Source organism: Alligator mississippiensis, chromosome 2 (genome assembly GCF_030867095.1).
Source record: "Alligator mississippiensis isolate rAllMis1 chromosome 2, rAllMis1, whole genome shotgun sequence".
NCBI classification, from domain to species: domain Eukaryota; kingdom Metazoa; phylum Chordata; order Crocodylia; family Alligatoridae; genus Alligator; species Alligator mississippiensis.
Window position 1 is genome coordinate 124017861 of NC_081825.1, and position 13614 is coordinate 124031474.

General features: G+C 37.6%; 1 protein-coding gene across 1 annotated transcript in view; it reads left to right on the forward strand.

Moving 5' to 3' along the window:
* NDST4 (N-deacetylase and N-sulfotransferase 4) overlaps positions 1 to 13614 on the forward strand; it is a 182127-nt gene that overhangs the window by 19477 nt on the left and 149036 nt on the right. Inside the window, exons 3-4 of the mRNA XM_006269625.3 lie at positions 1088 to 1205; positions 6234 to 7468. Of these exons, the coding sequence (XP_006269687.1) occupies positions 6488 to 7468 (981 nt within the window). The 5' untranslated portion in view covers positions 1088 to 1205; positions 6234 to 6487. The remainder of the gene's footprint in view (positions 1 to 1087; positions 1206 to 6233; positions 7469 to 13614) is intronic.

Consider the following 13614-nt stretch of genomic DNA (forward strand, 5'->3'; position numbering starts at 1 on the left):
AGCTGTGCCAGAACATTTGCTGAAGTAGCTGTAGCAACAAATATTTTAGAATCAGAGACTAGAGATGTTAAATTACATTAAGTCAATGGTTTACTGTTTCTGGGCTAACTAAGATATTACAGTAGTGGATTATGAAGATTGTTACAGTGTAGAGTTAAAAGACATGTATAGGTGAAATTCATGTTTTACAGAGAGCCAGCACTAAGTCTGTTTTGTAAAAATCTACTTAAAACCTATTTTGAGTGACTGTTTGCCTATTTCCCTGACCAAGCATACCTATGTTTGGAGTTTATCTTGCAAATTGGAGTACCAGTCAACTTGATCAGAGATAAGGAGTGATAGAAACTTAGAAATGGGTCTCTGAAATGAAGCTGTATCAGTAATTCTACATATTTTTATGAAATATAGCCTGATTTGGGTATTTATTTCCAAGTTTTTCAGCACTACAGTAGATTAATACAGAGCAGAAATACTCCAAAGAAAAGTTGAAGTTCTGAATGCATATAAAGCTGTTGAACTTTAAGCGGGAGAGTTTCAAAGGCACAAATGGCAGTTAATTCCCAATTATGGCATAGAAAATCTCCCACTAATGGCTAATATAGCTGATTTATTTTCATAAACTTTAATTACTTCACAAGGCTTTTTACTGAACAATATTATCAGTTCACATAGCAAGTGTAACATGGTGCACAGGCCTAGAACTCAGTCTTCCTTCAAATTCCCTTCAAATTACAGTAAGCCAGTTAATAAATATAGATATGTTATATAATTATTTTAAATATCTTATGTTATATATTTATCTTAATATATTTTAACAATCTATGCGGGTAAATTTTAAAACATGTATTCAATATTTGTAACCTCTATAATTCATCAGAGGTCCTGGATTGGATGGCACTGTATTTTATCAGGAAAGCAAGATGTTAATAAGAAGGCAATTAACCTACTTTATAAAACTGTAAACTTTAGGACAAGGACCACCTTTTTGTTTTGTCTGGCATAATGGCCCATTACTAGGCTTCTAGATGTGACAATCATACAGATAATAATGCAATGATCCTTCTCACCAAATTTGTTATTTTGACAGTTTATAATTCCAGTATGTAAGAGACTCAACTGGACAAAAAATAAGGAAAAAAATATGAACATGTAACTCCAATAATGTATGCTATCCATCTGGGATACAAATTGGACTAAAAAAGCTGGTAAGTATTACATTTATTTTTACTATTAAATTTCTTTAGCACTTAAATGCTATTGCTTTTCCACTAAAAATCTAAAATAAGGTATTTTACCTGCTGGCATAAATTTTGATGACCTTTCTGGACCCAGCTTGATTTGCAGATCTGTTTATTTTGTAAGCTATCTGGTGGATAACAGGTGTTGCCACTCTTTGTTTGGCAAAAGCAAGAAAATATTGCCCTCTAGTGCTGAAAGAAAATACATGCTATGAAGTTGAGGCTTTTATTTATTTCTTTTTTTATTTCAAAATCTTTGTACAACTTAAGCTGAAAAAAGGTTTCGTTAAAATTATTTTATTTTATGAACAGGCTACTTGCATAACGAGGCTGTAACTTTCCAGATTCTTGTGATTTGACAAACCTGCAAAGTTAAGCTTGTGTGTACCTTATCAATATCACTGACATGTAAAAACTGAGATATAGGGTCAGAGAGTGAGTGCATGTCATCTGATGCCACCTATTTATAAAATTTTAATTACAGCTGTAACGTGTAATGATATAAAGAAAAACACCTACAACTTCAAAGTCAGACAAGCCTCAGGGAAAAATCTTTGCTTATTTTAATAATAATCATGGTTATTATCTCAGTAGCTGGGGCAGTATTTTATGTATATTAACAATATACTGTTACATAACCACATTTTTCTGTCAAGACTTCTGAATAAGAATAAACTTGTTACTCTTTCTTGTTATTCTGCTTGTGATTCTCCCACACAAAGCTGATCAATGTTTCTCCTGCTACTAGAATCCCGTGACAGAACAAGGGTATGTCTAGGTGTAATATTAAGACTGATCTAAGCAGGTTTAGGTTGTTCTAAACATCTAATCGAGTAGCATTTGGAGGACTTCAATCACCTGAAAAATGGAGAAGCTGATCTAAAGTTGGTTCATCTGAGGAGGTGCACTAACTTAGATCGAGATCAGGTTAACCCAATCTAAAAATGGAGCCTCAGAGCGGGGAAAGCCACCTAGCTCTGGGGCTGTGCTATTCCCAACCCCCTTGACTGTGACTAAGCTATTTATAGCTCCCTAACCTCCTCCCCCATAGACCCACCAACTCCCCCCCCCCATCATGGATTTACCAGTCTCCCTTCATCCCACTAATCCCCCGAAACCATCCCCCCGCCTCCATTCCCCCTGACCATCCCCTCACCCTGAGTTACTTACACTGGTTTCCCTACACAGATCCTGGGAGCAGCGAATGGCTGCACATGCCTCGCCTGGTTTTCATTTAAGCAGTTTAAAGCAAGCAGTGTGAATATAGCTGCAAATGACTGTACATAGCCCATGAAGGAGTCTGAGTTTTATAGCAGCAAGCTTCTAACTCCAAAATATACTGCAGAGAGAATATACTGCAGTAGAAAAAGGATAGGCAAAAAAACCCTATGGAATAGGTAGATTCTATTTCCAGATTTTATGGGTCAGATTCTGGTGCCTGTAATCATGACAAGTAGTTTCTCATTACACATCTGGACAGATTGAGTCAGAATTTAGACCCGTAGTTTTGTCTCCTTCTTTAGGCAAGTCCTTTTCTCCCATGAGTTTTGATATCAGAAAAGTACTGTGGTGTCCTAAAAACTGATGGTAACATAAAAAAGTAAAATAGTACTGTTCTTCACATTATGTATATGCTACATACACACTCAGATAATGCCCCTTGAATGGTGTACCAGTGTTAGATAAAATTTAGCATTCAAGTTTTCCTATATATTTTCTTTAGCTGTCCTCCTCAGCCTTACAATTAAAGCTCTTTGAGAAACTCAGGACTTTGGTTCTTACCACTCTACAGTCTAGTTCAGTGGTTTCCAACCTTTTTAGACTTGAGGCATGCCTGGATAGATGGGAGACATCCCCTTGGAAATTTCTAGCTCTTAGTTTTCACTCTTTTTTTGCCAGCAGAAAAATAATAAAGCATTTTTTTCCTATTGCAAAGTACTCAGAAAGACCACAACTATGGACTTTTATTTGAAATCTCTGGCTGTGTCCCCACAAGTGTGCACATGCAGTTTGCAGTGCCTCAGAGTAGTTTGAGGTGCTGCAAATTGCATGCAACATATATGCACCCATTCTCTGTGCTGTTAATTAGCAATGTGGCAGGTTTTTTTCTGGAAGATGCTGGGAGATCCTAGTGTCAAAAAAAAAATGCCATTAAAAAGGTGGTGCAGCACATGTGGCAGCAGCATGCACTGCCTGAAAGGGAGCCTGGCCAGCCAAAGCCATGCTCTGGCTGCTGGCCATGTTCTGAGCAACCTCAGTGCCACTCCTGCCCTGGGAGACCCCCAAACCCCAGGTAAGCCTCTCCTACCCCACCTGGGTCACTTTGTTGCATGTCAGAGAGAAATGCATGCCATATGAGGAAATGCACATCCCTGCATGTGCACACTTGTCAAGATGCAGCCTCTGGGTTTATCTTGTGCATCACGGTGGCAAACCTAACAGTATTAACAATGTGTGGCACTCCAAGGCACCCTTGAAAGGATCTCAAGGCACGCCAGGGGCACCCTGGTTGAGAATCACTGGTGTAGTCTAGTGGATGGCAACATGTAAGATAAAATGGTTTAATTCTTAGCACTATAAAGTAGCCCATTGTTTAGAGTCCTTCACTGTTTAAACAGTATAAATAATTCATAAAAAGAAGATTCTCATTTCTCTTTATTTAATCTCATAATGCAGAATTAACTGTTTATATTGATTACCTCCATGTTTTATTTGGAAAAGCAAACCTAAATAACCTATCTCCATATTTGACTGCAATACTCTGCTATCAAGATTACTTCTTTAATGTTCTAGAAGTATTTGTCTACTCCTACAAGATATATTGATCTTCCTGAAGCCAATCTCTTCCTATAAGAATCCTTAAAGTGTGGTTTATGCCTAATCCACTGTAATAGGCATGTGGAAACTTAATCTTTAAAGTATCATTATTAATTATGTTAATACTTTAGAAACATTATTAGAATTACTAATAATTACACAAAGAAGACAGAAGGGGGACAGTTCCCGGCCAGCCCTAGGCTGCTCAAGGAAATCCCGGCAGAGACTGGAGCTGGCTTGGCCCTACCCCAGAAGTGGAACAGTTCCTTGCCAGCCCCAAACTGCTTGGGGATATCCTTGTGTGGCCTAGAGGTGGCTGGGAGAAAAGCTCTTGTCCAGCTCCTGGCTTCACAGTGAAGCATGGAGCTTCTGAGTCCCACTGCTGCTCAGCTCCTGGCTCTGCACAGGAGCCAGGATCTGAGCAGCACCAGGACAGGTGGGGGTGCGGGGCAGAAAGCTACCCCATCTGGGTGCTGCTCAGCTCCCAACTTCTTGGGGGATCCCAGTCAGTGTCTACACATGTACTACTGCTCAGTGGGTGTGTATACATGTGATGCTACATCACCAAGCTACAGTGGCATAGCATCCGTGGGCAAAACTCAAGATACTGCAGCTACATTGCTGGAATGATGCGCTCTCCCATTATAGTGCATTGCTACAGCAGTGTAGTACCTAAAAATAACCCTGCACAGCGTGCACGGCACAGAACAAGTTCTTACTGTGCCATCTTTTAATACTTCCAAAAGGAATTACTAAAAGATGGCACAGTAACAATGGCACCATAGCAGCATGTGTAGATGCGCCCAGTATATACTGCCAAGTTAGTTTACTACCTGTAAGTACAGGTAGTAGCTAACTGTGCAATAGACTAATTAACTGCCCAATAAATGGTGTGCACGTGTAGATACTGACACTTTACTGTGCAGTAATCTATTGCCTAGTAAAGTGTCTTGTGTAGACATACCCTCTGCTGGTGAGTCCATGGAATGGAAGCAATATACTGTTACAAATATTTTAATAGGATTTTTTTATAATACCCTAAAAACTGACAAATCAGGATAAAAAAGTAGACCTCTTGTAATAACAGCATGGTTCTATTCTTATCAAGATTTAGAAATGATTCAGTTATCTTATGTTTCCCTGTTTAGAGGGCTATAGTTCTTATAAAGAATAAACATTTTATCATTTAGAAGCATTTAGTAAGGTCTGGTTTAACCATTTCTGTAAAAGAAGCCATGTGGGGCGGGGGGTTTAATGAGTTAAAAGTACTTAAAATATTTGGAGGACTTCGATAACATGGATAATTTAATGTAAGCCTGAAAAATGGAAGGAAAAGAAATCCTGGAAATACTTATACGAGTTACTTTGCTTAAATCACACAAGAACAGAAGAATGTAAATTGAAGAAAAAGCAAGTTTTTTAAACATTTTAGTCCATTCCCACTTACCAGTCAGGGGCAGGTCTACACAAAAGGCTGACTATGCAGTAGCTTGATACCACTGCACAGTATAGACTTGTGGCAAAAACCATGCTGAAACACTACTGCACAGTAGCAATAGGCTACTATGCAGTAGAACCACTGAAAAGTTGTTCGCTGGTGCTACTGCATAGTAACTCTGGTTACTATGCATTTATTTAGTACTTGCTTATATAAGTACTAAACAAATGCCCAATAACCACTACACAGTAGCATGTAGATATGCCCAGGATGGTGTGTGTGGTACACACACTATAATTTTTCTAATACTTTGTCATGACCACTTTCCAGTTTCCCCAAAAATGCACCTTGTTACTTGCCAGTCATTGTCTTCCGGGATAAAGTTTTTCATGATATTTACTCTCTGTTCTCCTTTTTTTTAAATATTATTCCATCACTTGCACTTATTCCTGACTGGAAGAGCAAGGTATCTCACTAGTAAGAAAATAGCAACTGATGGCATTATCCTTTTATTCAGAGTGTTATATTTAGAGATATTTCATCATAAGCATTTTGGGGTATTTTCTTAATTGATTTTTTCTGAGTTAAATATACTAAGAAAGCAGCAAGCAATAATCTAATAATGGGTTAGCAATCTATTCCCTCTTTCTTCAGATATATTAGTAACATATTTAAGTTACACATTTGTTTTTAATTACTCTGTGGATTTGGACTTACTCTAATTTTACCTGTTGTTGCAGATAATGTTAAGAGTCTTCTCCATTGATTATTGGGAACTGCTGTATTCAGAGAAAATCTCTTCCAATTTAGAGCTCCAGACACTTTGACTTCCAGCTGTAACAATTTCATAACCTCCCCAACACCTTCATAAATGCATTGAAATGGTCACATGAACATGTGGGGAGTGGAACTTGCACCATCTTGTGTCTCTCTTATTATGGCACTTTAGGAGGAGAAAGCCAAAACTAAAAGAAAGGTGAAAGTATTGCAAAAAATGAATCTTACTGTGAAACTTCGTAGAAGTTTCAGAACACTGATCATTCTCTTAGCCACCTTCTGTTTAGTAAGCATAGTCATTTCTGCCTATTACTTATACACAGGCTACAAACAGGAAATGGCCATTGTTGAAACCACTGGAGAAGCAGAATGTGAGGACCTTAAACTTTTACCATACAGGTCCATGGAACTGAAAACTGCCAAACCAATTGATCCATCTAAGACTGATCCCACTGTCCTCCTGTTTGTTGAAAGCCAGTACTCCCAGCTTGGGCAAGATATTATAGCCATCCTTGAGTCTAGTAGATTCCAGTACCAAATGGTGATTGCACCTGCAAAAGGTGATATTCCTCCTCTTACAGACAATGGCAAAGGGAAATATACACTTGTTATATATGAAAATATTTTAAAATATGTGTCTATGGACTCATGGAATAGAGAGCTTCTGGAAAAATACTGTGTGGAATACAGTGTTAGCATAATTGGTTTTCATAAAGCCAATGAGAACAGCTCCCCAAGTACTAAACTAAAAGGATTTCCTTTACACCTCTACAATAATGTACCCCTCAAAGACTGTTTTGTAAACCCACAGTCTCCTCTATTGCACATTACCAAAGCACCCAGGGTTGAGATGGGCCCATTGCCTGGGGAAGACTGGACTGTTTTCCAATTTAATCATTCCACCTACCAACCTGTGCTTTTAACAGAATTACAGACTTCCAGGCCTCTCCCTGCATCATTGCCTAAGACTGCACTGTATGCTACAGTAATTCAAGATCTGGGGCTTCATGATGGGATTCAGAGAGTCCTTTTTGGAAATAACTTGACCTTTTGGCTGCACAAGCTGATCTTTATAGATGCCATTTCTTTCCTATCTGGGAAGAAGCTAACATTGTCTTTGGATAAATACATTCTTGTCGACATAGATGACATCTTTGTTGGAAAGGAAGGAACGAGAATGAATATCTATGATGTGAAGGTAAGGCAAAAACTGGGACTACCTTTTCAAATGGATGTATTTTTGCTTGAGACATTATGAGATGGATAAGCTCAGAAAATGGTACTAAGTTAAAAAGAAAAACAACAGGTTTGGAAACCATGGTCTGAATCTTGAATTTTCTATTCCTGGAAGTGGCTGTTATCTATGGCTGTTATTCAGACATAAACATTAACATGTATGCACGCACACAGACACACACACACACACACACACACCTCTCACACTCATAAGTATAATGGACTGGCTAATTTATGTGCTACTGGCTACTTTATGTGCACTGCCCTCTATTAATGTCAGTCTGCTCAAGGGTTTGTTTTTATACCATCTTAGATGCTGGGTAATGAATGCCGATGCTAAAATTAACAGAAGTTCTCTTTTAACTTGTGTGTTAGCATCTATGTTTTTCTTACCCTGCTGAGAACTAGAAAGTCTTATACTAGAACTATAAACACATACACACACACACGCACACACAAGTACCATCAACATGTTACACTACCTAAGGCATGATTAACCAGTCTAATGTATGATCCACATAATCACACCTCCTGCCATGCATTTATAGCATGGCAGAAGATGCAATTCTGTGGATTATGCATTAGGTCTCATTGCACCTTTACCTGCATGTGTAGAGGTGCCCATACACGCACGCACGCACGCATGCATGCATGCACACATACACCTATGAATATATGCATCTATATAAACATACACATATATATATGCATACATATGAATATTCCTAGAATTTATAAGAGCAATTCTAGTTATAATCCTAGTTATAAGAAGTGATCTTATCCCCCCTCATTTTATTTTGAAAAGTCAAATAAGTCTAAATGAGCTAGTATCCTTATATAAGATCCTAATTCCCCTAAACATAGATATAACCCTTCTCTATACCTGTTACATTTAGATTTCCATTGTTAAAAACATATATAGATAATTATTTGAATAAAGACACATTCACTATACATGCATTTTATTCTGAACTGTCCAAAAGATATTTGTTCTTATTTGTTCTTCAAAGTTTCCCTTGAAGTACCACCTTATTAAGCAACAAATAGAGGTTTTTAAGCAATTGTGAAATAAAAAAAAATTAGTGCTAGATCCAAAATGGGATATTAAGTGCCTAAAACAGTTCATAGCTATGGCCAAGAACTAAATGCTGCTCTGCCTAGGTCTCCAAAGGGGCCCAATTCAGTCCGTGAATGCCTCAATACATTATTAGTGACTGTAGTGATGACCACTTTCTATTAAAATGATGGTGCTAGTGATGTTGCCCTTGACAGAATTGCTTTGAGGCTAGAATACCTTCCCAGGAAGTGGGAGACCCAGGTTCAGTGCCCTTCTCAGTCTGAGGACAGTGCCCTAACCATCAGGCCAGAGGCAAAACTGCATTTGGGACACCACTCCCCTTCTTTTGAAGTTGTGTGACACTGCAGAATAGAAAGCAAGGTGTGTAGAGAAAGAAAAGCGGTAACAAGAGGGAGTGTGAGTAATTTTTAGGACAGTCATTTGGAAGATGTCTGTCATGCTTCCATTTTCTTTATGTTAAACTTAGTAATTCTCAGAAAACATGGAGAAATAGTCTTTGGAAGAAAAACTTTGAGAATTGTACATGGGAACATACACCAGTCTTTTTTTTTTTTTTTTTTTTTTTAAGAGCTGGCTGTAGAAGTGAATTAACCCAAGCAGGAGAAAGGCACCCTACCTCTGGAATAGGGGTGTCTGCAAAATAAGTTACTCTGATGTGGCATTTCCCCATCTTCCTGTAGAATACCATCTCTTTGTAGAGAATCTCTAATCAATTTTACTATTAGTCAGAGAAATAGCTCTTAGTAAAACCAAAACACTTGATTTCCCAATACAAATCTTCAGAGAGTCCTTGCAAATACCATACTTTCTATACAAAAAAAGAAAACCCTTTTTATCCCATTTATTTCCCACTTCTAAAATGTTCTATGTTTAGTAAAAAATGTCATTCTTTTTTCATGTATTACTACATACAAATAATAATTAACTTTATCAGTTAAATTAAACCCAGTTATTAATTACTATTTTTTTAATGTTCTTTAGACTGTACTCATGTAATTCATCAGGGCACATGCTTTCATCCCTGATTAATATTTAACCAGAAACATTTTTTGGAAATATCTGAAAAATTAAAGACATGAATCATACGGCCCGCTTCTAAGGTGTTCATATCCCACTGCAGTCATGGCCTATTCACAAGGGAGGCGTGCCAAGTATCTTTTAGTACAGTGCTGACCCTAAAGTGATGGAGAGTTAAAAATGTAGCCATGGTTTTCTAACGTGTTCCATGTATTCTCAAGAGCAGATTGAACAGAATCTTGGTTGGGAGGCTTTAGTGAGAGATGACCCTTCCTTGAACAGGGGGCTGGACTAGACAACCTCATGAGATTCCTTCCAGCCCTGCTTCCCTATTATCCTAAACTTCTGCACCAACAGAGAGCCTATATTTACATCAACTCTGCATTATGACTTTTGTGTACATACATGTGCATCAAGAGTAACAAAGATCTCTATACTTCACTGTATTTTAACATAAGCAGACCCTCTGGATTGTTTCCTAGATGCTGGGATTTCCTTTGTTTTGTTTTAAAGAAACTTTAATGGCTCCTCTCTTGTATTCGAATAGATATTTTCCAGATAGACAATGTTCTTCCTGGATTTCACAGGTACTGATTAAGAAATGATATGATAATTCATATTTAGCATTACATTTTGAATACAGAATACAGATAATGGAAGGAGTTTTCCTAATTATTTTATATCAGAAATCATTTTATATGGGTTAGCCCGATCCAACCAGACTAAGTGGATTCTTCAATAAACACAGATTCAGGACCTGCGTTCCTATCAAATGACTACTTCTTGTAGGTATTCCTAGTGAAAAGGAATTTGTTCTACTAATAGGTGATGGGGTTTTTCCCAGCATGTCACCACCCATCAGTATTCTGTATTTAAAACAGAGTTGTAATTTTAAATCAGCTGCCAGATAAGGATTTGTTACTCAAAGTATTTTAGAAGTACTTTACTTTCTGTGCTAATCAGTTCTTATTTATAGACTGGACATTACCAGAATATATTAGCAGTCAAAACAGCCTGGTTGCTAATGAATATAACACCAAAATCAGAGTGCACTTTGGTTAGCTTACAGTAAAAGATAATTACAGAAAGTTATTGTGCTGTCTCTCAATGCACTTGGGAAGAATGCAATTAACTGCCTGTGGGCCTAACTTTGCCTCTCAAGGTAAAGTAGCTTCTTCAGTAGGAAAATATCAGAAGAGGATAATATTCAAGTGACTGTTATTTTCCAAAAAAGTTTTGTAGTGTTGCTCTTCCCTGTTAAAAGCAACTATTGTGACCAGTTGTCCAAAGGAAGCTGCATTTCAACAGAGGATGAAAATCTCCTGTAGACTTTCCTTTCCAATTTAATAGAGGTGTTGTAGGACAGGTTGCACCTGTAACTTGCATCTCTTCCAATATTTGAAGGAAATGTAGAATAGTTACTGGCCATTTTTTATATTCATGTATGGAACAGTTAGAGTATTTGTATCACATTCACTTATGAAATCTATGCCATGATTTTTCAGTAAAATACTAGTCTGTTAATAGTACCTCACATTTTATCTTGTTCCTAATACTGTCCAACATAAAAGAAATACTCATTATATATCTTAACATTTATAGAAAATAATAATAAAACAATTTTATAGAGTATTACCTCTTATAAATCTCTTAATGCTATATTTTTTCTGCATCATAAAGTCACATCTCTAATTCCTAGATTCATAAGGTTCTATTTTTTGTGTGTCTAATGGTGCCTATAATTAAGGTTGTACCAGGGTCTTCATTCTAAGAGGTAATTTTAAGCTGATTTAATTTTTATAGTCTTTTATGTTAGTAGCTAGAACTGGGCAGATTTTTTTTCATTCTGGTAACAAATGTTAATGGAAAACTTGAGTCAAAATATGTCAGTCATTAAAAAAACTAAGGAGCGAAAATATATGGTTTACATTTTATATATATATATATATATATGTGTGTGTGTGTGTGTGTATAGGGAAAGAGGCTTCACTGAGCAGCTGAGAAGAAAGGGAGAAAGAGGTAGGAGGGCTTGCTGCCAGAAGGGATCTCGAGTGAGAGAGACAGACTGGGAAAGTTGACTCACCTCCATCCCTCATCACAGACCTCAAAGAATTGATAGACAGCAGAAAGAAGTTTCTTTGAGAGTCCAAAACTTGCTTTTCTGCAAATGGGTAAAGATTAGTTGTGATGGTTTAAGGTATATACATATATCATTAACTTATGTATACATAGGAGAGAGAGAGATATATACATATATAACTATATCTCTCCGATAGATAGATAGATAGATAGATAGATAGATAGATAGATAGATAGATAGATAGATAGATAGATAGATAGATAGATAGATAGATCCTATCTATCTATCTATCTATCTATCTATCTATCTATCTATCTATAGATTAATATGATGGTGGTGTGGTAACTTTCAATTGTTTTGCACACAGTTGCACAGCTTAGGGCTGTTGGGAAGCACTAGTACATGTTCCTCTACAGTTAAGAAACTACAGATGAATATATAAGCATTTCAAACTTAATACTGAGTATGACTAAACAATGTTTCTCTAAATATCACCTTAGTTATCCTTTTCACTGACCTTCTATATTATAACTGCAAAGCAAAAGTCTGATCACTTAAATTGGTCCTCTCACCACAATAATTACCGTGTCACTATTAGAGAGTTAGATGACCCTTTTCTTGTGTAATTATTTTGGTGACTCAAATGCTTTTATTCCTATATGCTTTTTTATTAGGTACTATAGGGGATGTATATTTTTGTAAACAGTTGCATCACCTAGCAAGAGAGAAGGATTATGGAATGGAGTTATTATGTTTGTGTTCACCAGTAAAGCTCTGCAGTTCCCTGTACTGAAGAAGTTGTACATGGTCATATCTGGCTACGTAATTAAGACAAGAACTCAGCCAAGCTATGGAAAGCTATTTTCCCCAAGCTTTAAAGGTATCTTGAGCCTGGAGTGTTTCTGCAAATGAATTTCTCCCTTTCCCTCTGCCAAATATATTATCTCTCTGGTTGCTTTTAGACAGCTAAATGTATCAGTTACTTTGGAGAAATCATCTGGCTTTCAATTACGCTGATCTCCAACCATGCATCAGGTCCAGCTTCATTGGCATCAGTTCTTTTGGGAAAACAATTAGGAATATTTGGTTATGCTACATCTGCCACTGCTACACAAGAATGAATGCAGGGCTTGGTTTTCATCTTTAATCTTTCTCTAACTGAACACAAATAGATTATTTGCCAATCAGCATCAGCAAGCTCCTGCCACCTTTGTTTTTGATCGAATCATTCAATATGAAATTATCAGCGTGTCAGCTGCTACACTCCCAATCGCCCAAGAGGAATCCACAGCCATGCACAAGGCTTTCAGATGATGCCCTTTAGGACACGAACACAGAGTAGTTATTCTTCTAGTCAGTACTGGGTGTGTTCACAGTTATTACTGCACAGTCATTTACTACTTGCTAAAACTTTCTGATCCTACTGCATGGTAGCATTGATGTCACAGTTCATGACCACCAACGCTACATCGCTGTAGTTTGTTGCTATGGCGACAAACCATCTCGTGTAGATGTACTCATTGAGTGCTGAGCCCCAGAGGCCTGTCCTAGCTCCAAGACCTATGCCAGAAGTCATACTCCCTCTTGCAGTGTTCTTCCATCTGGGCTCTCAGCCCTCTAAAGAAACCACCCTATCCTCTCTCTGTCTCAGCTGGGCATGATACTCAAAAAAGGCAGCTGATCCCAGGTCCCCTGGGTCCATAAGAGTCAGACTACCCTGTTACAGAACCCCTCTCCTTACAAAGTTCAGGTGATCTATTTGGTTCTAATTTCTGAGACAAGAATAAGGATGTCCTCAGCAAATAAGAGATAGTATGAACTGAGAGAGCAGCAGTTAAGAGTTTTCTTCATGATACTCCTAAGAATACCCTGTCCTTTTTTCCTTTTTTCCCCTGGGGAGCCTCATGATCCTTCCAAATTCTCAACCACTCGT